A 27983-nucleotide genomic window follows, 5' to 3' on the forward strand; every position below is an offset into this window, starting at 1 on the left:
GACTGTGATTGTATCCATTATTAAAAACCATGTATGGGAATAAGTGAAACAGGAATGCAGGACTATCGATTTGCTCTAAACAATGAATTTCAGATCATTCAGAGCACTGAATCCTTATTTTTAGGCCATACATGTAGCTAACACTACCCAAAACAAAAAGGAATTGAACATCACTAAACTTATTTGTATGACACTCCATGCCTAAGATCAGTTTGTGTACATATGCATCCAGCCAACAACTGTACTGTAAACATGAGTCATATAGTTTTTCAGAACTTTATGATGAATTCTTCGAGTTATTAGCTAAAACACTTTAATAATTCCAATTTGAACTTTTGTGTCCTCAAGGTGAAAGTATAATATGCAATCTTCAGTAAATTTCTGTATGAAAAACAAAATTTCTGTCTATCTCTATTTAATCATACTTGGATATAAAAAAGAATTCTTTTGATTCTTCATAGACACAAAACACATTAAACAATGTAAACCCAACCAGACATTGTAGTGGTAACTGGTAAGAGCTGAAACAGTTTTGAGTGGAACAATCTCATTTTATTAAATAAATGGAGGATCACTATGTACAAATCTCATGATTCACAGGTTGCCATCTATGCTTTATGCATGAATAGCTATACAAAATCAAACCACAGAAATACCTCATACATGCATCGCTCGAACTCTGGTTTTCTCGGTTCTAGATGGAGGCAAAATCAAAATTGCCATGAGTCCACTTGCAAAGGCAGCAACTCCTGCTACAGCTATGGATGGTGAGTTTCCCCCACCGAACAGTTGATCCCATGGCCCACTTCCCAAGGATACAATCACCTGCATATTCACCAGAGCATTTATTAAGACAGTTTATGCATTCTTTGTTAATCATGGATTCTCAAGGAAAAAACAAAATTCTCATGAATTTTTTACCAGAGCTACAATTTTATTTTATTTTTTTAATTTTTTTTTATAATAGAGCAATATCTCCTGTTGTAATCAGCCAATGGAGTAAACAAAATCTAAAATGTCCGCAGCAGCAATAAGAATCTCTAAAACATCGAAGAGTTAAAAAGGAAAAAAAAAATGGTCCAAACAAATTATAAATATGCATCAACACAGCATTTCATATACAAAGTATTGTGTTTTATTTTTTATTTTTTTTTTTACCCAATGACCCTGGAAGGCACAATCAAAACTAAAACCTCTATTGACAATAGAGTAAACAAGGATACTTCTAAAATCCTTTATGAATATGGATCACCCATTGTAAGGAAATTACGCATTTGAAGTTGTTCAACTTAAGCAAGGCCCAATGGATGAATGAAGGCGTTTCAAAAGGCTCACCGTGAGCCGCTTTTGGTATGCCTCACAGGAGTAAAAAGGTCATTTTGCTGCACTTTTAAAAAAGTCTCATTGGGCTGTCAAATAATACCACTGGAGTTTCAGTGATACAAAATACATTTTAAAATTCCGCCGGAGTTTCAATGGTACATAATACACTCTCAGTGGTAATCCCTTACACTTTTTTGTCCCTTTTGCACGTGAATGCATGTCCGGAGGAGGAAAAAAAAAATACAAAAAAAAAAGAAAAAAAATAAAATAAAAGTGGGACGCACACCACCTTTTTTACTCTTCCTTGTACCTTTTTCTTGGTGATAATTTGATTTCTTGATCGTCCAAAAGACAACCAACTCTATCCCGTTCTAGTGGAGAAGCTAAGTACCGTGGGATTGCTAATGTTTCCGATTCTTGTTGAATCCGAAACTTATTATTAGAGCTACATTGTCCTATTCATAAAGCTACTCTAGGTTACTGTAACAATGTAGTGCCATCTACTTATCGGGTAATTCAGTGTAGCATGTATATTCACTTTGTACGTGTAAAAGTTGCTTAAGGAGAAGTCCGAGTTCTTCATGTTCTCTCCCATTATTAGATTGCTGATATATTTACAAAAGGTCTTCTGCAAGTATTATTTGATGATTTCGGACAACCTTAGCGTTTGTGAACTCTCGCTTCGACAACAAGGGTGTGTTAGAATATATGATAAATATATTTTGATTTATTCTATACATCTTAATTGTTAAGTATATAATGTTCCTAACTTATAGCTAGAGATGGGCAACGTGCCGTGCCGGGTCGCCGCGGGTCGTGCCTCGCCGTGCCTGGTGGTGGCTCGTGTTGTGCCTGCATCTTGGCGTGCCGTGCCGGGCCACCATTTAGCACACCCCAACCCACGGCAGGCACCGGGCACCGGGCCGCCCATAATTTTTTAAATTTTTTTTTGAACAATTTTTAAAATGGATATATTATTTAAATAATTTTATTAATTTATGTTTATGTTTTTTATATTATTGTTCTTTTTATTATTCTTATTATTATTATTATAGTTCTTTATTATTATTTATGTTATTTTATGGTCGTGTCTGGTGTGCCGGCGGGCCAAACTACCGTGTCGCCCGCGGGTTTTTGCCGTGCTCGTGCCGGATTCTTGAAATCGTGTTAACGGCACAGCCCACGACCCACTCCTCGATCACCGTGTCGTGTCGTGCCGCTGGCTGGCTCATGCCGGGCCGGGCCGGGCCAATCTCGTGTGGCCCGTGTCGCCCGCACGGCCCATGCCCACCTCTACTTATAGCTAGTTAGTTTCCATAATCTTAGCCTAATTATTATGTTGTAACCGTGTATATATAAACTATGGTTTCTAATGGAAAGGCAAGCATTCAAACTCTTTCATAATCGTATAATGCAATTCCAAGAGATGATTTCGAATCCAACACGATGCAGATTCAACATTTGCAATTCCCCAATAATCAGCAGGAAGTCTGAAACAAGAAATAGTTGGTTGTCGCTTGGACGATCAAGATACCAAGTTGTCCCTTAAAAACACAAAATCACCAAATGTAGAACGTGTCGTTACAAGCAACCTCCCCAATCAGTATCAATATAAGAAACAAGAGAAAATATCAACAATGGATAGAGATGGAGGCCTTCATCAAGAGTATGTATCACAAGTTCTAGGGCAAAAGTATCCTCGTCGTAGTTTGTAGGCATTAGTGTCATTAGCAACATGTTGAAAAATGCTTTGATCAATATGTTGTGGAGACATGTTGAAAATGCTTTAATAAACTCTACCGCCTTACGATTCTCCAATTTCCATGCTTTTCGGTTTTGGTTTTTTAGCTTATTTTCTTCTTCAATAGGCTTATACAAATCCTTACAATAAGGGACATCCTCCTTTCGAAACTTCCCCATGGAACATATGGATGATGTCAATTTAATCATTCTGATAGGCTTACCATCGAATTTTCCATTTTATTTATACAATATGTATGTACGTATCCGCCTCTAATACCATACTGTTGGGAATTATCACATAATCTTGCAACGGAAAATATTCGTTTTCCCTTCGTGTATAAACAACATAGACTAACAATTATGTAACTATAATATTATAAAATAACTCGCAAAGTGTTTATAAAATATAAACATACATTCGATGGTATACTCTTAAAATTAAATGTGTTTCTCATGTGATAAAAATTCTTCCTGAAGATTAATAACAATTAATTTGATTACACATTTATAATTAATCTAATAATGATGCAAATTAATGCTTATTAATCTTCCATTATTCTTACGTTCTTATTACTTTCTTTTTCTCTTCTTCAATTACTCTAATCATTCTTTTTCTGTAATTATTTTATAATTTAATTTTCTCCAAATAAGGAGATAACAACCAACACTTTTGTACATTGTTCTTGAATAGAATGCAATGACCATGGAGGCTAGGTATAGTTTGCGTGTTATATTCTAAGACAATAAACATTCCCGTGTTGTTACTCTCGAGCACGACTTCTCGACCACTAGTATGACATATTGTCATCAACTCTAAAGAATGTCACAGCAATAGTAGACAAAAGTGCGTACTTGGGGTGTGGGTACTTGTTTTAGATCTCATAAGTGCGTACTTGGGGTGTGGGTATATTATTCGACAAAAGGTTTATGTTCCTCCCTTTTATCGCTCCTTGCATACTCTATAGGCTCAAAATCGATAATGGTGGTTGCTCTCACTTGGATTATGATGATCCCTCTTCAAAATTGGTGTATACAGGACATTCTCATGGCAAAAATAACATGGTTGAAAGAATTATGGTGGTGGTGGCCGTGGTAACAGCAGCAATGCCCGCCATGGTGGCAGTAGCAGCGGTGCCAGCCGAGAACCGGTGGTCAGCAGCAACAACAATCCTTGGCACAACAATGGCCACAATTTTCTTTTCAGCTGCAGTACCCAAATTGGGGTTGGAATTTGGATGCCTCATTAGGTCGTTCCACTTTGCCTATTTCTGAAACAAGGATGGGCCAACATACAATCCCTATTTGGCAACCTGCTATTTTAGGCCCACGTCCACATAGGCTTACATGGCTCTTCAAATGGGCAACTCATTTCTTATGCTCCAACGAACATTAAGTCGGCAATGCACTATATGACTCTCAAGAGTCTTAACAGACCCGATCCATTATGGTACATGGACATTGGAGCTACATCACATTTGACATAATCTAATAGTAATTTTTCATCAATTTGAGCAATTATCCTAATGGTAATATTGTGGGATATGGTCCATCGATTCCAATTCATGGCTATGGTTAGTTAGTTACACTCGTTCGCCTTCCCCTAATAATGTTCTTCATGCCCCCAAACTCATTAACAATTGTAATTCTATTAAAAGTTATAACTGATAATTCTGTGTTAGTTAAATTTGATCCTTCTTGGTTTTCGGTGAAAGACTTTCAGACGAAGATGCTAATAATGAGATGTCATAGTTGGGCGACCATCATCCACTTACTTCTTCTATTAACAATCAAGCTATTTCTTCGACATTTGAAGTCATCTCTCCTTCACTTTGGCATAATCAATTGGGTTATTCACTTATTTGGTTGCTCTATTAAAGATGCTCTTAGGTTCAATCAAACTTAAGTTACTTCTTGTTTTCTCTATATTTAGTATTTCTATGCCTTTTGATATTATTCATGGTGATATTTGGACTTCTCCTTTTTTTAGTTCTTTAGGGCATCGATATTATGTAATATTATTGGATGATTTTTCAAATTTCTTATAGACTTTTCCTTCAACTAGGAAGTCGGATGTTTATGAGAAGTTCAAAGTTTTTACAACTGATATTCTAACCCAATTTATGTTAGAAGCTTGGTTGACACAAATAATTTCACACAAAAGAGAGGAAAACAAATGCACTTAATTTTGTCTCTTATAATCTCTTAAAAAAGCGTGTTTCAAAAATGAATTAAATATTGCGTTTATATAATGCTACTGCAAGCAAATAAATGAATGTTATTCCTAATACTTCTCCCATTCTATTATATTAATAACTTTTCTTATTTTTCTCCTTGTCATGCATTATAAGCTTATCCAACTTTAACTTAAACGTAATACTAAAATCGTACAATGTGATAATGGGACATGGGGGAGAGTTTGACAATGTTCTTTTTGGGATTTTTGAAATATCGCAACATGTCTCTTCGTCTCTCTTGCACTCATACATCTTGTCAAAATGGAAAAGCCAAATGGAAAATTAGATCTACCAATAAAATCACTCGTACTCTTTTTTCTCATGGGCTTCCCTTCCTCCTTCCTTTTAGGCATCATGCTTTACAAATGACAACTTATATCCTTAATATTCTTCCAACATATTTTGGGTGATAAATGTCCACTTCAAGTACTATACTAAAAGGTTCCTTCTTACTCTCATCTTTCGGTTTTTGGTTGCTTGTGTTACCCTCTCTTCATATCTACCACTATTAATAAGTTTCAACCTCGGTCTACCACTTCTGTATTTTCTAGGTATCCTTCAAAACATCGTGGCCACAAATGTTATGTTTTATCCTATTGTAAAATTATCATTTGTCATGTGTTATTTGATGAGAGTGTGTTACCCTTTGCTAAATTACAATCTCCATCTTATTTGTGTGATTTTTTAGATGATGTTTGTCACCTAACATACTCCATCATTTACAAAATCATAACCATCTGCCAACCGTCATGCCCACTCTCCAAAGGCCCAAAGTCGATGGGAAGACAATACAAGTTTGCATCGATTGTGGTGAAACGTTTAGCCTGTGTACTTGCTCCTTTCTTACTCTTTAGCTCTCAAAGGCATGGTCTATACATCAGTTTTATGTCAAAAAAGCCTCTCTTCATGGTGAGCTTTAAGAAACTGTACGTATGCATCAATCGTTAAGGTGTCTTTTGCGTAAGTCATTGTATGGCCTGGAGTAAGCACCACATGCTTGGTATAAGAGATTTTCATATTTTGTCATTTTCACTGGTTTCTCAAGTAGTAGGTGTGACAACTCAATACTCATAGGCAAAATGGGGTCCGACACGGCATAAATTTTGTTATGTCATGATATCAATATGCTCTCTGTCGCTCTATGTAATATCCTATATTTTCATATTAAGTATATATATATAAATTAAAAAAAATTAAAAAAGGTGTAAAGTGACTATTATTTTAAATCATAAATACTCCCTCTATTTTTAAAAACTTGCTCAATTTCTCTATGCGCAAAATTTTAGGAGAAATTGTATAAAATAATAAAATATGGAGGTCGCAGGGTAGATAGAAGAATAAAAAATTATAAAAAGTAAAAGTAGTTGAGACAATTAGAGGAGAGATAATGTGAAATTAATAAAATATGATTTATGTTGGGTCCACTATTTGAGAAAAATGAATCAAATATTGTAAAACTTTCCATATTAGGAAACGGAACAAGTATTTAAAAACGGCCGGAAACGGAAAGTGGAGCAAGTATTTAAATACGGAGGAAGTAAATGGATTTTCAAATGTATTTTAAGTACCTCCTTTTACCACGTTTGATAAAATAAGATTTATCTAGTTATCAACAAATTAAATTAAAAATATCTTTCCAATTATATTATTGACAAAATTAGATTTCTTCATCGCATTATCATTCTAATTATTTATTTAGCCTCATCTATATTTCTTCAACTACTACAAGCTAAGTAGTTATCATTTTCATCATATTCATAGGAGCAGACTAACAAAACTAACTCTTTTGAAACTGGTGGATTGACACAAATGTTCATATAGAGGGTAATATTCTTCTTCTTAAAGATAAAAGTGGAAGACTTCGTGCTCAATAAAAAAAATGGCAAGGATCACATGTTTTCTAACTTAACACCGAGGTACAAAAATGTTTCTATGGTGTTATAGAGAATGAGTCATGGAACTGGCATAAACGTGTTGGGCATAAACCTGCAATCGAAGTGCATGGTGCATCAATTACCTACCATTGAAGATCCTAAACAAGTTTGTGAAATATGCACAACTGGAAAACAAGCAAGACTTCCGTTCCATGGGGGATTATCATGGAGAGCGAAAGAATCATTAGAATTAGTACACAAATATATGTGGACCATTGGGAGGTAATCGCTATTTTATTACCTAGAACAGAAGATATGGCCATTTTAATCCAAGTGATGCAGTCAGCCACCCACAAGATTTGTTGCGGGTCTGTCCCCTGTCCCGTGTCCCGCGCCCACTGCTGCCAGCCCGCAGCCACGCCTGCGCCCATGGGTTTTGGCGAGTGACATTAACAACAGCCCATGAGGCATCATTACATCACGTCATTGGCCTGTTGCTTGATTCCATCAAGCGTCATCATGCCATGTCTTTGTGCCATGTCATCTTCTATCGTCCAATTGTATTGCAACTTATGTAATTTATATTTTCTTATTTCTTTTCTTTTATTATTTTTAGATTAGAATTTAGGATTTTATAAATACTCCAAGGGATTATTATTTTCCCCGATGCTTTTCATTATTCTCACACTACGTTCACTTTCGGTTCTCTTAGCCCTAGGTTCTCATGGACAACTCCATGGATTCTTCATGGATTGTTCTTGAGTTCATTGATTTTATTCATTAAGGTATTTTATTTATCTCTTTTAATTATACTTTGTTTATTAGATTTAGTTTAAATTATTTATTTCATGTTTGAGTAGTTTATTTCTAGTGTTTGGAAATCCACGTTTATACAATGAATTTTGATTGTTATTATTGATATTTTGATTATTGATTTCTCTAATTGATAGTATTATATTGTTAATCTTACACCTGATCAATTGTTTGATTAATTATTTGTTGATAAAAGTTTAGAATCGAAAGATCATACTTTTAGAGGCTTGCCTACAATTAGCAATGCTGATGATGTTAGCGACCGTACTACATATGTTGAATTGAGAGCGTAAAGACCCGGCCGTAGGCTTAGCAATTGCACTAAATACTTGATTAATTAAATTGTCAATGGTATTTTGATTGATTTGGAACTATAAACATGGTGAACCATAACCCTAACCCTTTTTATTAATTGTATTCTTATTTTAGTTTAGGCTACCTTTCAATCCCAATTTCGTGACATAATTTAGTTTCCCCAAATATTAAAAGGTTAGATTAAATAGCCATCTATGTGTGGATTCGACCCTACTTACCCTACTACATTGTTAGGAGGTTTTGCCGGGAATTATTTTTTACAAGTGTGCGACAACCTATCAATATATATGCCTCCAAAAATAGAAGACAAAACACACAAACCGACACAGGAAAAAGGCATGCCCGATTAGGCTAACGACCGCTCGATTGGGCCCGAGTGCGACACACTCCCGGACAAAACAATCACGACCGCACGATCGGGCGAGCATGAATTACTCGACAAAGATTCATTGGCGAGTCGGATCGTCAAACCTGACGTCTTGCCGCCCGATCAAGCGAACCTCGCCCGATCGAGCACGAATACATGCCCAATTCCGATCGAGCGCAAGTATACCTACAAAAAAACAATAATTCCCGGCAAGATAATCCGCCCGATTAGGCGAACCACGCCATCGGGCACGAGAGAAGGGTCTCTTAGCTGCAATCAGGTCATCCGCCCGATTGGGCGTGCATACAACGCTTCGATTGAATTACTATTTCCAATAGTAAGTAGATCAACTTCAACTTTGTGTTTAGAATCACCAGACAAAAAGCATACCAATGCACTCAAAGGCATGGAGCTAAGAAAATTGCCAACACCTCACAAGCCAATGTCATGAAGATGATATCATTGCGGCGATGATGGATATAACCAACTTGGTGGAGAACAAAATTGAGTAGATTTTGGACACTAGAGCATCAACATATTTTGCAAAGGAAAGGTCCATCTTAAACTTACCTCCGAAAGTTTTGAACAATGTGTCATATGTACCTTCTCTTAGATTGTAATCTTTAAGAATGGAGACTTTGTTGGGAAAGGTTAACTTAGTGGGTTTGTTAGTTTTTAATGTTATGAAGGAAAATAAAAGTACTTCCTTTGCTTATAATGTTGAGACTTTGAACATTTGGAATAATCGTTTAGGTTACTTAAACTCTTCCTACTTGAAAAGGTTAAGGACATGAATTTGATTAACTATACAAATGTTTGAGAACTTTTCCAAATGTCCGATTTGTGTTAAGCCCAAACATAAGAAACCATTTAAGCAAGTAGTCTTAATAAGTCTCTTAATTACAAGTAGTGGCTTTCTGATAAAATTTTTGAATTCTTGTTTGTTTTTCAAAGTTTTTGAATCATCTTGTGTTATAACATGTTAATATGTAGATGATATGCTTAATAGTACCAATCTTGAAGTTGTCAATGAAAATAAGGTCTTTCTTTCCACTAACTTTTGAAACGAAGGATTTAGGGGAAGTTGATATTATTGTTGGTATTCATTTTAAGAAAACCAAGAATGGTTTCTTTATGAGTCGATCCAACTGTTTAGAATAGATTCTTAAAATTTTAACTTTTTTAATGTTGTGCCTAGTAAAGCTCCATATGATGTCAACAAGAAGCTCGTGAAGAACAAGGGTCCAAATGTGTCTCAAGAGCTCTAAGAAAAAGGTAATTGGTATTGTGATCTTAATGAATTGCACACGTTCGGACATTTCATACGCAGTAAGTAGACTTAAGCATGTTTTTTCACCTTAAAATAATTATATTTCGTAAAAATAATTTCAATTTGGTAAAATTAATTTAAGTTCAGTAAAAATAAGTTCAGTTTAGCAAAAAAAATCACTTCAGTAAAAATCAGTAAGTTTAAAGAAAAAATATAATAGAAAATAAGAGGAAAAAAAAAATTAGTATAGTAAAGATAATTTAAGTAAAATTAATTTAAGTGCAGCACAAAACATTTCAGTTTAGTAAAAATAATTTCATTTCAGCAAAATTAAGGTGAAGAGAATATGGTCTTAAGACTTAGTAGATAAATCCACAATCTAAATGATGATCATTGGGTTGCTCTTTATTATTTACTAAAGTATCTTAAAAGTACCATAGAGGTATGTTTGCATGTTAATCGCTTTCCTAACGTTTTGGAAGGCTATTGTGATGCAAATGTGATGGATCCGAAATTGGGCCAACCCATTAAAGTTTATCACCACAGGGCCAAGATGGGTCACGTTGACCAAGTGGGTCAAGTTCACAAGCAAATTAAATTCAACGGTAACCAAGGGGGAAATACAGAAGCTGGGAAAGAATTGGAGAAACAAGAAAGGCAATAGCCTTTGTCAAGAAAGCCATTTCAGGAAAGAGACAAGTTGAAAAGGAGGAGACACTACTTTGGTAACCATGGCAAAGAGATTGTTGTTCCTAAGTATTAGAGGTCAACCTTAATTAGCTTTAGGGCATGCTTAGTGCTTGAGTATAAAATGTAATGTATGTTGTAGTAGCCACTTATCCAGAAAATTTTAGTGAACTCATTAGAGATTAGTAGCCAAAAGCTACTCTTGAGGTTGATACCCTAAAGTTATTATTTATCCTTGTAATTGTTCTTGCTTTCGAATTAATTAATGAAAGACTCAAGCTTGCCTTATTTTCGTATCAATTAGCATTTAATTGTTGAGTAAGAATCGGTTCCTGACAACTTGGTATCACAGCGAGTTGATCATGGTGGCTACTCTGTCGTAACAGGCCGACCAGTGGATGAGAAAATAGAGGAGGTCGAGTCGAGGTTGCAGACGATTGAAGGGAAATTGGATGACCGCCCTTGGTCGAGTAGTAGCAAAGGCAGTTAACCGGGCCATGGCCGACACCCAGAAGGCCATAACCGACCACTTCACGACGTTGTTTGAGGCGGAAAGGAAGCGGCAGAAGGAGGACAGGGTAAGGCTCGAAGGAAGAATCGACCGTTTCCGGAACGATCAAGAGGTTTAGGCGGCGATGGTAGCGAGAGACGATGAGAAGTTCAAGGAAGAAGTGAGGGCCGCAATGGCAAAGATTCCTACACCCCGACCACCACCTGTCGTCCTAATAGAGGGAGACAACAACCAAATTCACGGAGAAAATGAAGTGCGAACGCCAGTGGGAGGCGGGTTCGGTATGCCGGAATGGAGGAGAAGGGATCCACGAGGGTGGCCGGAGGAAGGCGGTGGCGACGGTGGCCGATGGAAGCACAAAAGGCTTGGCATGCCGGTGTTTGAGGGAAAGATCCGGATAATTGGGTTATGAGGGCCAAGATGTACTTTGATTTTTATCAACTTTCTGATGAAGATCGAGTTACCGCGGCGGTGATGGCGATGGACAGCCCGACCTTGCAATGGTATCATTGGGAAAACCGGCAACGTCGCTTCGCAAATTGGACAGATTTATGCTGCCGTGTGTTGTAGGAGTTTGACCAACTAACTCCAGAACACTTCAGGAGCAATGGTTGGCTGTAACTCAGACGGCGACTGTGGAGGAGTATGGGAGAAAACTTATCAAGTTGGCTTTCCCTCTTGATGATATACCAAAGGAGATAATGAGAGGCCAATTCATTAATGGCCTAAAAGATGAGATCAATGCCTAACTTTAACCAGGGCCTTTGAAGCACTCAAGGGGCCATGGTAAAGGCACCCGTTCTTGCCATGCCCGACTTCACCAAAGAGTTCGTTGTGGAAACCGATGCTTCCGGGTTTGGAGTTGGAGCGGTAATGATGCAAGGTGGGAGGCCAATAGCCTACTTTAGCAAGTTGTTGGGAGTGAGGGCAAGGGAAAAAATGATTTATGAGAAGGAGCTTATGGCCATATGCTTAGCAATTATGAGGTGGAAGCACTACCTCCTTGGAAGGCACTTTGTGGTGAGGACCGATCAACAAAGTCACCGCTACATCACCCAACAATGAGAGGTGGGAAGGGAGTATCAAAAATGGATGAGAAAATTAGTGGGATTTGATTTTGAGGTGCAATATCGACCGGGGGCATCAAATCGGGTTGTCAATGCTCTATCTCGTATGGATCAAAGGAAGAGTGCAATTGAGTGTAATGAGTCACTCTCAATGCGTGAACTGGAAAGAATTAGAAGAGGAGATTGAAACTGATGAATGGCTAGCCTAAATCTGCGTGGGCCTTAAGAAAGGAGAAGAAAGCCCAGTAGGCTTTCACTTAAAAGGCCAAAGAGTCATGTTCAAGGGAAGGATCGTTTTGCCTAAGTCTTCCAAGTTTATCCAGACCTTGCTCCATGAATACCATGATACTCCAACCGACGGCCATGACGGAGAGGTCAAAACTTACCTCCGCCTCGTCGCTGACTAGTTTTGGGTCAGGATGCGACGGGCAGTGGGTGATTATGTCCGAAAGTGCGATGTTTGCCAACAAAATAAGGCGATTCAGAGAAGTCCTCTAGGGTTATTACAACCTTTACCGATTCCAACGGCCATTTGGGAAGATATTTCCATGGATTTCGTGGAGGGGTTACCGGTGTCCAAGGGGATTGATTCGGTGTTAGTCGTGGTGGACCTATTGTCAAAGTATAGCCATTTCATAGGGCTGAAGCACCCATTTAACGCCCTCAAGGTGGCTGATTACTTCATCCGAGAAGTCGTGCGATTGCACGGATTTCCCTCCACCATTGTCTCTGATCGAGATAGGGTCTTTATGAGCATTTTCTAGCGAGAACTCTTCCAATTGCAGGGAGTTCACCTGAAAAGAAGCACGACATATCTTCCAAACAGAAATCGTGAACAAGGGTTTGGAGACTTACCTTTGGTGCTTCATCGCCAACTAGCCCAAGAGGTGGGCACATTGGTTACATTGGCAGAGTATGCCTACAATACCTCGCCCCACACATCCACCAAGCTAACACCTTTTAAGGTGGTGTATGGGCGGGACCCTCTGAAGCTCTGGCGAATTGAAAGTGGGAAAACTCTAGTGGATCAACTGGAAGAGATGTTGAAGGAGAGAGATGAAATCAATTGGAAGAGATGTTGAAGGAGAGGGATGAGATGTTAGATGAGTTGAGGGTTAACCTGTTGAAAGCCCAACAAGTCATGAAAGAGTATGCACACAAGAAGCGGCGTGATAAGCAATTCGAGGTGAGAGAGGATGTGTTCTTGAAACTCCAGCCATACCGCCAGAAATCTCTGGCCAATCGTCCTAATGAAAAGTTAGGGGCGCGTTTCTATGGGCCATTTTGCGTGGTCAAGAAGGTGGGTAAGGTGGCATACCGGTTGGATCTTCCCCCTACTTGCAAGATCCACTCGATTTTCCACATTTCGCAACTCAGGCGCGCTATTGGGTCGGCTCCGGTGAATACAACAATTCCGGCGCAATTGAAGGCTATTATGGAGTTGGTGGTGGAACCCAGAGAGGTGTTGGAAGTACGACAGTGAGCAGCAGGGCGAGGCACTAAAACTGAAGTGTTGATTAAGTGGCAACGCTTGCCCCACTTCGAAGCAACATGGGAGGATGGCGCCACCATAGCGGGGCATTTTCCGACATTCCACCTTGAGGACAAGGACAATCTCGAGGCGACGGGTAATGTGATGGATCCGAAATTGGGCTAGCCCATTAAGGTTTCTCATTGTAGGGCCAAGATAGGTCACATTGACCAAGTGGGTCAAGTTCACAAGCAAATCAAATTCAACTGTAACCAAGGGGGAAATACAGAAGCTGGGACAGAAGTGGAGAAACAAGAAAGGCAGTAGCCTTTGTCAAGAAAGCCATTTCAGGAAAGAGAAGCTTGAAAAGGAGGAGACACTACTTTGGTAACCATGGCAAAAAGATTGTTGTTCCCAGTCTTAGAGGTCAACCTTAATTAGCTTTAGGGCATGCTTAGTGCTTGAGTATAAAATGTAATGAATGTTGTAGTAGCCACTTATCCAGAAAATTTGAGTGAACTCATTAGAGATTTGTAGCCTAAAGCTACTCTTGAGATTGATAGCCTAAAGCTATTATTTATCCTTGTAATTATTCTTGCTTTCGAATTAATTAATCAAAGACTCAAGCTTTCGAATTATTCTTGCCTTAATTGTTGAGTGAGAATCGGTTCCTGATAGCTAATTGGGTACTGATAATGAAGAAATTTCTTTTACAGACATCTATGTTTTAGTTTTGGGTGGAGGTGGAGGTGTTATTTCATAAAAGTCAAGTGAAGGTGCTATTTCATAAAATCATTGGTCTTGAGTGCAGGTCGACCGATATACCACTGTGGGCAAAGACTTCATCACCAATATTTTTTGCAAAGACTTTTAAGTAGCAATTGGAGTAGCTAAAAATAGCAACTACAATGACAAAAGAGACATGTACTTTATTATTGGGATAAGAATTTGTCTTGTATTAATTATGCTAGTGGTGATACTTAATTCTAGATGTTTTAATTATTTGATTTTCTTACTTTAGTAGTTTGATAATTTCAATCCTATTTTTATTAATTCACTACTTATAATTCATAATTCACAGCAGCTCACCTTCTCGGAGGACGAGTTAAGGTTTTATTATTTTTGATAGGTGTGCTACCGCCTATCATATTCCTTCATGATAAGACTTGGATACAATTACAGCTGGAAAAAACTGACACGACACGACAACACGACACAAACCAAACACGAAAAAAACGGGTTAGTGTCGGGGGTTTTCAGCATATTTGATTAAACGGGTCAACACGGCACGACACGACACGTTTAATTAAACAGGTTAGATTAGTGTTGAGATTCTTAACACGAAATTAACACGACCCAACCCGCCTAATATAAAAACCCATTAATTTATGAAATTATTGATAAATATATTGAATAAAACCAATGTTTTTCAGTTCAACACGACACGAACCGAACATGAAAAAAGCGGGTTAGTTGAAGGGTTCAGACACGATTAATTAATTGGGTCAACACGACACAACACATTTATTAAATGGGTCGGGTAAGTTTTGACCTTCCCCAACCCGTTTAATTTCCGACACGAAAACGAACACAACACGACACGATTGTCAAGTCTAGATACAGTAGAGTTAGTTATTGAATGTTATTTCATTACTCTTCCATTATATATTGACTACATGTTGACTATGGAGTTTTAATAAAGGATCTAAACAAAACATTAGGCCATATAACTTTTTCATATCTTTTTCAAGGAATTTCATGCAAAAGTTAAGAGTGTTATGGATATAAAATTAATATATGTGTGATCTAAAAATGGTAGTGACTATAGAGATCAACTTAAATTATCAATTGCACCAATAATTTATGACAATTACGTATGTTTTATTTATACCACATTCTTCCAAAGAATGCTAGGTAAACATTATAAAAAGCCAACTGAGCTAGGTCAAATCTAGTCAAGCCCATTGCAATAGCCTGCCGAGACTTGGATCAGTTGCACTATCCATTCTAACATTAGGTCCAACAATGGTTATAGATTAGTGGATCAAAGATAGGAGTAAGCCTTGGCCCTCGCTTGCTTGGACCTAGTACAAACTAATAATGTCTACGGTTCAAACTTAAAAGTCATCCAGCTCGATAGAGATGCTCACAAAGGAAGTCAAGTGAAACATTTAGAGTAAATGTTATAAGCTTTGGGAGCTGATCATGAGCTTATTGTGTGTACTATGCTCAACTTATCATGTCGTATATATAATGATTTTTTTTCCAATCAACAATGAGATTTCTATAGCCTCTAAAATCAAATAAATACGACTAATAAAAGAATAAGGCATATAAACTGACCTGAGGGATCACTATTGCAAGATTTAGTACACCCATTGATAATCCTACAAAAGGGAATCATTAGTCTATGAAGTCATTGACTCATTGTACAGACAGAGAGAAAATATTACAAAATTTACCCTGGCCAAGCCCCAGAGACTCAATCCTGGAGGAAATTAGCGCATATGGAACACTATAAGTCACCTGCAATCAAAAAGCAAAAATTGCATCAAATTAATGCACATCCTACTGAGGCCAAATCAATCATACTATAAGTGATCTGCAATCTAGAGGAAAACATAACATTGAGTTACTGGCTTAGATCAATCTAAACTAGTTCAACAGCATAGTCACGGTAAGGTCGTTGCAAATACAAATATGTCCTAATATTCACGGAAAAGTGCCCAACCCCAACATTGCTCCTTTCTTCGATTACCTACCTTTTCTTCCTCCCTAGTTTATCTTATTCTTTGATCCTTTCCACCGTATATGTTCTTTTGCAATCTTTGTATAACATCCTAAGGGGGGTGTTTTGTTTTTGAAGAGGAAAGAGATACAACATCTTCACCAGTTCTGCACAAGATGATTTGCTCATTTGCCCAGATGACCCACAGGAGCAAATCCGATTTTGCTCATTTACCGACATGAGCAAATTGATTTTGCTCATTTACCGACATGAGCAAATCGATTTTGCCCTCATGAGCAAATCAATTTTTCTCATTTGCACAGATGAACAATTCGGTTTTGCTTTCATTCCCCATTACTTACAAACTTTCTCATAAAGCAAGTATAAAAATTAAGCGAAATGAACGAAAATTTTGCACATGAGCAAAATTTGCTCATATTATAAAAATGAGCAATTATGATAACCGGTAATAAACTGCAAGGTATTTCAAGTTGTATAATTAAAATTGCCGATACATGGACAATGGAGTGGAAAATCTCTAAGCTTCACATGTTTCTTATAAAAATAGGAAAGGGAAACTCTAATCAATCACTATCCACTACTACACTTCCATAAACATTAAACAACCACCACCATTTCAATCTACACTACCACTTCCTTTGCACTACCCTTCTCTCTTTTCCACCAAAACTCCTTTAACACTTTGTTCATGACAAATTTATATCTCTTTCCTCGTCTTAGATCCGGTGGTTAGGTAGATGTCAGCAATAGTTAAGGTTGTGGCTTTAATGTGGGTGGGGTTATAGTTTTGTGGTGGGTGAGGTAGTTTATAAGTTAGTTTGATTTATTTTGAGGAGTATTGGTTGGATTTGGATTTGTATTTGAATTGGTTGGGTGATTTTTGCAGTGGGTGGGATGGGACGATTTTCAAGGATGATTAGCGTATATTTCAAGGCTATTGGAGGTATTCAAGATGGTTGGGGTTGTATTGGGGTGGGTGTATTTTTTGCAATAGATATGATGGTTTTAGCCTTAGGAGGGTGGTTAGAGGTGGGTTGCAAGCAGTAGGGTGGTACTTTGGGAAGGTGGGTTCAAGCAATAGTGAGGTATAATGCAGGCGATCAAAGAAGCGGTCAAACATGGTTTATGGGAAGGGGGGTGATCATGATATAAGGGAAAAAAGTATAGTAGCATAACTAACAACTAAAAAAGGAAAGCAAAGGCAGTGTTTCCTAAACATTTTTTGAAGACCCCAAACCAAACACCCCCTAATTGTTACAATTTGATGCCACCACTCCACACAATTGTCACAGAAGCATATGTTCACCAACAAGAAAATCCAAGTTCTTAAACTGCGTAGGACAAATTAAGTAATTTATCTGCAAAGCTGCCCATAATTTTCCCCATAACAGGACCCCTTATTTTCTCCTGGTTCCCAAAATCTTCCTATTAAACCCTAATTTTTTCATACAATAGTTAGGAATAAAAAAGCTTACTCAGCTGACGAATTGTAATAATGCTTTTTTTCTGAACATAACGTGCACACACTAACTCACACATACACATGTAAAGTAACTTACCGCCAATGGCATACCCAGAATCGTGAAAACAGTCACTGCAGCAATAACAGCACCATTTGGGGGACCTGCAGAACCAGTGGAATCTACTTTGCTTACTACAAATGCTATAACAAGCATCGCAACAAAGCACAAGGACATAACAATGTTTGATACGCCCCATAAAATTCCAGAACCCAACTTCCTGCAGAGCTTTTCCATCAATACTGAAGTTATACCCAGAATGACTGACTGCAACATTAGGCCAAGAGCACCTGTACTAACTCCTTGATGGTAAAGTTTACCTTCATCTGGATCACCACCATAAACCTCACGACCCATCCAGTCAGTGTCAAAGAGAAGGAAGGGAAACCACCCGACCCAAGTCAGTGCGGTAACTGAAAGGATCAACCAAACTGATCCAGGAAGGTATCTGAAAGTTCCAAATAGCTCCCAAAAGAAGGCCTCTTGTTCATGGCTAGATGGCTGAGATCCTTCAGCCACGTTGGTACCTTCACTCCTGACTATCAATGGAACTTCGTGGGCAGCCGTGATACTTATATATGTCGTTATAACAATAAAAATTATATCAATGAGGAAAGCTGACTTTAGATTGGCACAACTTTCACTGCAAGCATAAGTTAGTGTGAATGGAAAAATAGTGAACCAACTAGTGTATGAGCCTGTAGCAAACCCAAGGACATTGCCAATAGCCATAAACAAAGAGTAGTATGCATTTGCCACTCTGTTTCTTCTATGATCCTTTCCTAATACAAGTAACAATAATACAAGACAATATATTAGCGTCTACACATATTTATGATGACATCTACATCTAGTAGATCAGTAGAAAAGTAAACAATCAAAACTTTCAATAAACAAATTATAAATCCTACAGCCACTTAATTATCCTATATATAGGGCAGCCACAATATAAATTTAGTGAGCAGAAGAAAACCAAAAACATTTAACTTAAATAAACAGTTCTCCGGTTTTATACTCTAACAAATTTCGCATTAATAATGGGTACCCAATTCCATACCCGGAACCGGTGAGGACCCACCAGATCTAAAATCAGAACCGAAACTGGTGGTACCAATTCCAAATCTCAAAATTGGGACCCGATCATCACTGGTTCCAATTCTGGTTCTTAAATTTAAAAAACCGGTACCCACGGACCTGGTTGAACTGTTTGCAAGTGAACTAGACCTGTCAAGCCCACTTTTATACAATGTATAAAAATTAATTAGACTTGAGCAAAAAGAAACCAATGGCCAAATCCTTACATTAACAGATAAAGTCCAAGCCCATCCCTCACATGCTAGTACATGTATAGTTGTAATTTTGCAAATAATCAACCCTAAATGGTTTAAGATCTCTCACTCACTTTCCCTCTCTTAGATACCAGCTAGCAGACATAGCCACCACAAAAGGCTAGTTCGCAATTACCATTTGCTATGCTTCCCAACTACAATAATAGATTTTCTTCCCTCAATACACTTCAAATTGAGTATGTTTCTTAATATCTCAAATCTGATTTTCATGCATATTCCGCTGCCGTGTGGAAAGTTAGATTCTTGGACCCTTCACTAACAATCTTCATATTAATTTCTTCTCGATTTTTTTATACTTTTATGTGAGGCCTCTCTTGGTTCATATTCTGTAGATTGTTTGAAATTCTCCTAAATTTTGGGGTTTGAAGCTTTTGTTTTGGATGATTTGTTTTCGTTTTTTAAGATTGATCAATTTCTTAATTTATTTGAACCGGTTTCCAACGGTTTTGGGACCGGTTCCTTGTTTGCTGGACCCGGTTAGGAGTGGTTCCGATTCCGGTCTCGGTTCTGGTTTTTAGGAATCAGCTCTAATCAGTTCCAGCCTTTTGGGACAAGTTCCAGCAAATCCAACCGGGTACCCGGTTCTGCTCATAGGCCCTGCTTGTAGAAAAAAATTAGAACTCTTGGAATGCTTCCCTCTTTAGACGTATGTTTCCACTTTCCAAGAAATGTGACAGACAAGATCCTCGTACTTAATATTACTAATAGGACTTGATTCTAATAGCATAAAAGAAGAGGACTAATATTACTAATAAGACTTTATTCTAATAGCCTAAAAGAAGAGGACTACAAATGGTTTTCTTCTACAACAGGATCTTATCCATTTAAAACCATGATATGCCTGGTTATCTTTAAACAAGGTAATCTCTTTGCTAATGCCAGATTGTGGCAGACTTCAAACGATAAGGGCGTTTGAGATCCTGCCAAAATAGAAGTACTTCATTTGGAAAATAATCAATGAGGCTCTTCAAACCAAGGTCAACTCAAGGAAGGGTATGAATGTAAATAGTAGCAGTGTTTAGCGAGGGAGACAGCATCTCTCCAGGAATTACAGAGTAAGGTCATCCATATATCTTGTTAACTTCACTTGCGATGCAAACAAAATATGAATGGGTTTTTGGACTAAATGTTGTGCCAATACGTCTTGAATCTTTAAGGTTGGCAGGCTTTATCACCTTGCAGGTTTGCCAGCATGGAGTTATTTTTAGGCCATTTAGTCCACTGAGATAATCTGCATTTAGAAAAATTTCCTTAACCAACTTGTTATAAAACAACCTGGCTATCATTTCAATGCCATGAGTTTGATTTATGAGAGGAATGTGAAGTTGTTAGAGATGTTGAAGATAACAAATCAGTTCGGAAAGGTTCTAATGAATGATTACATTAACTGGGTTATAGAGGTCGGTGGTTCATAGAATGGCAGTGGCAAGGGCGGAAAGGTGGGAACTTCAGTCAGGCATTGATCAAGTATCAGAAAAGAATCAAGATTATATTCCTATTATTCGTGCAGAGCACTATAGCAGAGATCCTGCCACAGATATTTATTACATCCTCAGAGCTATTGGTAGTATTGCTTCTTATAAACATTGTTTTATTAATTAATAAGATAAAAGTAAGCCTGCTTTAGCTCATGTTTTACTGGTAACCACAGAATTGATAAAATGGACATTATGTTAAAACAAAAGATAGGGAATTCAATTCAAGCCTATCAATACTTGTTGCATGAAACCAGAATGCAGGTGGTGTTGATGATCATATAGATGATCAAGATGCCACGTCAGATGATGAGTAAGCAGGTTTTTAGAATTCTGTTATAACAGAATATTGTTTCGTAATGAGTTAGTGAGTTTGTTATAACTAACTCAACTATATATAGCTGTAATATTCCTACAGTTCATTTTGCTTACTTGTTCAATAATATTCCTCTCTTCTCTCTATTTTCTCTCTCTATTCAAGTGTTCTTCATCCTTCTTTACTGTAAATTCAATATGGTATCAAAGGAGGAAGTTGAAGTTCTTTGATTCTGCAATCTTTTACAGTGAATCCATCCAGTTTACAGAAGATATATTCTGCATGTTTACAGAAGAAATGGGATTATGCATCAGAAATCTTGTGCTGACACTCCACAACAAAATGGAGTTGTGGAGAGAAAGCATGGACACTTGCTAGAAACTGCAAGGGCATTATATATTCAGTCAAGAGTTCCAGTAAGGTTTTGGGGAGATTGTTTGTTAACTGCAACTCATGTGATCAATAGAATGCCATTGAGTTCAGTATACTTTGCATCACCATATGAGCTGTTGAATGGGAAGAAACCTGATTTGAGTCATTTGAAGGTATTTGGGTGTTTGTGTTACATTTCTACCTTGAAAGTGGGCAAAACAAAATTTGATTAAAGGTTTTCTCTATGTGTGCTATTGGGTTATCCACCAGATCAAAAGGCTTATACAGTATTTGATCTGGAAGCTAAAAGAGTGGTTGTATCTAGAGATATAATCTTCTATGAGAGGCACCTTCCTTTCCATTATGAAACACAAAATAACACCACAAAACATCCCATTTTCTTACCTATTAATACTCCTTTTGATCTGGATACAAAATATATGATCCCAGAACCTTTTCAAATACATTCCGAGACTTTAACTTCAGAAAATGCTGAATCCAGACAATTTATGTGGTTAATGATCAGTCTATTCCTTTATCCACCCCAACAACAGAATCAGAACCTCTTTGTGCTCCTATTATTCATCCTATAAGCCACCCTACAGAAGTGAGACAATCAGACAGACCAAAGAAAAGACCAAGCTATCTGGGTAACTATGTGTGTGTAGTAATCATTGGTGCAATATTATTTGATGTGCTTCCTTCTCCTATGAACGTTTTGATAGACAAGACTGCAGTCATTTCAGAACCAGCAAGCTATTTAGAAGCATCTCAGGATGCAGGTTGGGTTGCAGCTATGAAGAAAGAGTTAAATGCCCTGATTTAGAATGAAACATGGGAGTTAGTATCTTTACCCAAGGATAAGAAGCCTATTGGATGCAAGTGGTTGATAAAGTGAAGCTTAAAGCAGATGGAAGCATAGAAAGACTGAAAGCAAGGCTGGTTGCTTATGGTTTCACACGGAAGTATGGAGGGGATTACTTAGAAACTTTTTTCTCCAGTTGTAAAGATGGCAACTATGAGGTGCTTGTTAGTTATTGCAGCAAGTAGAAAGTGGAATATGTATCAACTGGATATCAACAATGCATTCCTGCATGGAGATCTTACTGAGGAAGTTTACATGAGAGTTGCTCAAGGTGTTGCAAATCCAAGTAATCTAGTCTGCAGACTTAAGAAGTCACTCTATGGTCTGAAGCAAGCTTCGACAGTGGTTTGCTAAGCTAAACACTGAATTACAGAAGATGAATTATCAACAATCAAAGAATGATTATTCATTGTTCGTTAAGAAGTTGAATGGACAGATCACTATTACAATGGTGTATGTGGATGATATAATAGTGACAAGATCTGATGAAACAGATTTAAGATGGTTCAAGGAACATTTGCACTCAGTTTTCAGCATCAAAGATCTAGGAGTAATGAATTATTTCTTGGGTATAGAAGTTAGTCATTTGAGACTGGCATAGTGATGACACAAAAGAATTACTTTTGGATTGCAACATGGATGCTTCTAAAGCTGCAAAGACTCCTTTACCAGCAAATGTGAAGCTTATGGCAGATGAGGGTACATTCTGATCCTGAGCATTACAGAGATATGTATAGACTTTAAGTCAATTTATGCAGCAGCCAAGGTTATCTCATGTGAAGGCTTTACACCGTGTACTGAGATATGTCTCACATACTTTGGGTCAAGGAATTATCTTATATGCTATTGGTTAGCTAACACCGGCAGCAGCATGTCCTAATACAAGGAGATAGTGACAACGTATGTGTTGCTTTTGGGTAAATCACCCGTTTCTGGAAGTCAAAGAAACAGTCTACCATTTCAAGAAGCTTGAGTGAAGCCGAGTATAGAGCCATGGCTGCCGCAGCTTCAGAAACCACTTGGTTGGTCAGATTGCTTACAGAGTTGGTGTTTTGAGCTTGCAGCCGGTTGCCTTGCATTGTGACAATCAGAGTGCTATTCACATAGGCAAAAACCATGTGTTTCATGAACGCACAAAACACATTGAATTGGACTGCCACTTCACTAGAGATAAAGTACTAGAAGGGCCGATTGAACTGACATATACTCCTACAGCGGAGCAATTGGCAGATATCACAACTAAACTTTGGGTTCAACTCAGTAAAACAAGCTTAAGCCCAAGCTAGGAATGAATTTTGATACAGTTCCTAGCTTGCAAGGGGATGTTGATGATCATATAGATGATCAAGATGCCACATCAGATGATGAGTAAGAGTAAGCAGGTTGTTAGAATTCTGTTATAACAGAATATTGTTTTGTAATGAGTTAGTGAGTTTGTAATAACTAACTCAGCTTTATATAGCTGTAATATTCCCACAGTTCATTTTGCTTACTTGATCAATAATATTCCTCTCTTCTTCTATCTATTTTTTCTCTCTAATCAAGTGTTCTTCATCCTTCTTCACTGTAAATTCAATAGGTGGCAAGTTGGCAATAGCATTTCACATAATTCTACCAAGAGAACATACCAGCTTTCTAAAACATAATCAAGCATCATATACTTCAACCAGTCACTTCTGAGTTCTGAATGTGAATGTGTTTGGCTGAGGGGAAAATTTATTTCCAACATTCTCTTTTGTTTGGTTCGTGAAAGAGAATGATTTCCTTGGATTAAGGAGTGCCTCATTTTCCACATCATGCCTAGCTTGAGTTAGGCTCCAACTTCCATCCCACCTCCCCACCCTAAACAATTTTCTTATTACTTATTATTTAACATTAAAAAAACGAAGTTTGAAAGCTGAATTCTATTGAAAATAATTTTCTATGAAACACAAACTCAAATGGAAATAAACAGTCTAACTAATAAAAGTTTCTTAGACAACTAACAATTTCGTAAGCTTCGCAAAACATCAAGTAATATGACATCTACATGAAGAAATAGACCTATTTTTTACATCAACATATCAAAAACATAATCATCTCGAAAGAAATTTATAAATATACGATTTTTCGTCTATTACTAAAAATCTAAAATAAAATACTTGTATCAACTTAATTTCTACAGGACCTGATTCTTTTTTATAAGCTAAAATGACTAAAATTGATTCCATATATCAACTTTCACAGCTACAGTACTACCTAATCATGTTTAAATAAAAATCTAATAACAAGTCTTGTGTTTCCTCATGAGACACCCTCACATGAATTAACTATTAAAAAAAATTAAAAAAAAAAAAAAAACCCCATGAGACACCCTCACATAAATTAACTAGATTAGCCTCGTGCGATGCACAGTTTGAACAAATAAAATTTCATAAAATTGTTTATAATTTCATACCAAAATTTTTTTTAAAATAAACCTAAAATAAATAATACATCAAATATTTAAAATAAAAAATAGAGCTCATAGAAAAATTGAATGATGAAAGGGGTACTGAGAAGAAAAATTAATTTACTATTGTTAGACAGAATACACTGGGTATGGAATATATAGAGAAAGAGGAAACATAGAAAACTATAAAGCCTAGGAATTGGTAAGTTAGGCATGAAAACTAAACATTTTTTTTTCGGAAATTGATAATAATAATAATAATAATATAGCTGCCATAATTTTTATAAAATCTATTAACTAATTACTAAAATAAAACGTTGTTGATATCATCACTGTTCACATGTCACTCTCGTAATAAATTTTTTTCCCGCCTAAATGTAAGGATGATGACATTTTTTTTTTTTTGGAGCTACCATATTTAACAATCTTGAAATTTAAATATTAGAAGCTTGTACATTACAACTAAAACATATCAATTTATCCTTAAAAAATGAAACAATTGTAAAGTTCAAAAAAGTAGATAGCACACTAATAAATGGAATCCTACATTGAAATATGTATTAGGCGACGTTAAACAGGTATTATATCAGATTTATCCATTTTTTTAAATGTACAAATTATAAAAATAGATTTTATATAAATCGTGCATCGCACGGTTTCTAACCTAGTATAATAATATAAAATGATGACATCATATATAGTGTTAGAGGGAAAACTATTAATTTCAACATGACATGTGTACAAATTTAGGATAGGATGATGTTAGCGGTTGTTATTTTAGTACTTGTATATTAGTTGATTTTAAAAAGAGTTACATTATTTGTCATTATCAGTCTATCAATTTGAAACACAACATAACTACATAAGCCTAGATAATCCCAATTTAGAATTATCTTCATTCTAACGTAGTATTAAATTAAACATAATTCACATGTCACCATCAATTTGACTAACAAATCCAATTTGAAGGGGCATAACCATCTTTCCAACTATTACATAATCAAACCCTTTTGATAGTGATTTTAGAGCATCCACAATGGTTGTGCACCTGCTAGCAATTTCTAAATAATTGCTAGCTACATGCTAGCCATTGTGAAGCTACAACCTCTTGTAGCTAAGCCAAACTACATAGCTCTTTTCACTCCACCTAATGCTATTATATTTATTTGTTTAATATAATGTATATTTATTTATTTTATGTCATAACATGGGACATAATAAAATTACAAAAGAAGTAGTTTGTCATTGTTGAGGTTGTAGCTTAAATCATGTAGCTCGAGAAATAATGATGCGGCAACCCTTAGCTACACGTACATGTAGCTAGCCATTGTGGATGCTCTTAATACGCTAGTAGTATCTCTTACTTTAAATTAAAAGATAATTAACAAAAATATTAAGCTTTAAGCCTTAACATAAGTGCATTATCAAGCATTGCCCAAATTTATTATAAAACTCCAATATTAAAACAAAAACAAACAAAAAAAACAATATTTTTCTGATTTTCGAATATTAAAAAAAATAAAAAAAAACATATTCGATAATAAAGATTTTTTCTTAAAAAATAATTTTCACAAAATAAAAAGAATATTTTTTAAAAAAATTAGGCAAAAGGCGGAAAAAGGCAACGTTCCCCGCCACCTCTCTCCCCTATGATATGCTGCCACTCAAAACAACATAAACCAACATTCGTCTCACTCATACTTTCCAGTTTTTTCTTCTTTTTCATTTAAATTAAAAATCAAACAAGAACCCTAGAAATTCAACAGTAAAAATAAAAAAATAAACATACTCAAAAAAATGAAAATTTCAAAGAAATATTGGGAAAAAAATACCAGTAAGATCAGCAAGAAGAGCTCTACAAGGACCTTGAGTAGTATTATTAGCAACATCAAGCAACCAAAACCCGATAACAAACGCAACAATCGCCATCGGACGCTTCCGGTTTTTTGCATCCACTTTATCACCCATCAAATACCCAATATCAGCAGAAAATCCAACAATTGTAACGGCAAGAATGATCAACACCGCCCCGATAAATATAAAAGGGCGACGACGTCCGAACCGGTTGGTGGACCGGTCGCTAAGATGACCCACTAAAGGCTGAACAAAAAACCCCGAAATAGGACCACACAACCAAATGATACTCGCGAAAGCGTGAGGAATTCCGAGCTCTTGAACGTAAGGTGTTAGGAGTGAGAGTTGTAGGGCCCATCCGAATTGGATTCCGCCTGCTACGGAGGTTACTTTGAGGAGTTTCGTGAGTGGGACTCGGGCTAGTGGTGGTTGTGGTGGTGGTCTTGGTCGATTTGATGGTCGGGTTGTGGTAGTGTTTATGGGTCGGATTCTGCGACCCGGTTCGGTTGGTGGCGGGTCTTTTTTTTCTCTGATTATTTCGGTTTTATTTTCATGGTGGGTTTCCATTTTTGGTTTTTTTTTTTTTGAGTAAAGAAGTGAGGAAAATGGAGAGTTTGAGAGAGGGAGAAAAAGGTGAGAAAGAAAGAATATGGGGAAGCGTAGAGGATGATGTAGACTTGCATTTTGGGAAGGGGGAAAGGTGGGGCCAGAGTGGGGTGGGGTGCGCTTTTGCTGGAAAGTGGAAGTGGATGATGCTTATTGCCTTAAGCGAAATTACGGAAAGTTTAATACAGGAGAAATTTGATGAAGTTGTATGATTGATTGGGGTTAATGTTAATTGGATAACTTCAAGGTTGTGGTTCTTTTAATTGTTCTAACGTAAAATCGATTCAAAACATGTTCTGTTCACCTAAAACAAGGACATCTGGTGTAGTCTAATCTGATTTAATAATTTGATTAATTTTTAACCGTATTTTAATACTAATGTATAAAGAAAAACATTATCAAACTGGATCTTGTTAGATTCGTCTTATTATAAACTTTGTATTTTTAGACTTTTTGTTTGTTATTTTAAGTTTATAATAATGATTTCTCTCTCGGAAAAAGATTTTTCGATCTCAAAAGACTTGGATTTTTCGATCTCATTCGAAAGACAAAGTTTTTCGATCTCCTTCGAAAGACCGGGTTTTTCTCTTCTTTTCGAGGGTGAATTTCTTTAGCTTTAAATCTGGGATAATAGATCTAATGGATTGCCGTAAAATTATTTCGTTGGTGAAAAATTATGTGGGGTAGAAAAGGTTATCAAATTTTCAAATACAAGAATCCGATGATCCTCACAACTTCGAGGGATTGTTAGATTGTCTCTCTAACAAGGTT

At 36.8% G+C, this 27983-nt stretch overlaps 1 protein-coding gene across 1 annotated transcript; it reads right to left on the minus strand.

Moving 5' to 3' along the window:
- Positions 1–386: 386 nt before the first annotated feature.
- On the minus strand, positions 387–27683 carry LOC110686356 (sucrose transport protein SUC4-like). The gene is made up of 5 exons (XM_021862948.1): positions 26585–27683; positions 17984–18726; positions 16138–16201; positions 16019–16062; positions 387–825 (listed from the first exon to the last, which is right to left on the minus strand). The coding sequence occupies exons 1-5, from the start codon at positions 27171–27173 to the stop codon at positions 658–660; spliced, it is 1608 nt and encodes a 535-aa protein (XP_021718640.1). The 5' UTR covers positions 27174–27683; the 3' UTR covers positions 387–657.
- Positions 27684–27983: the final 300 nt, after the last annotated feature.

This window comes from Chenopodium quinoa, unplaced genomic scaffold (genome assembly GCF_001683475.1).
Source record: "Chenopodium quinoa cultivar QQ74 unplaced genomic scaffold, ASM168347v1, whole genome shotgun sequence".
Classification (NCBI taxonomy): Eukaryota; Viridiplantae; Streptophyta; class Magnoliopsida; order Caryophyllales; family Amaranthaceae; genus Chenopodium; species Chenopodium quinoa.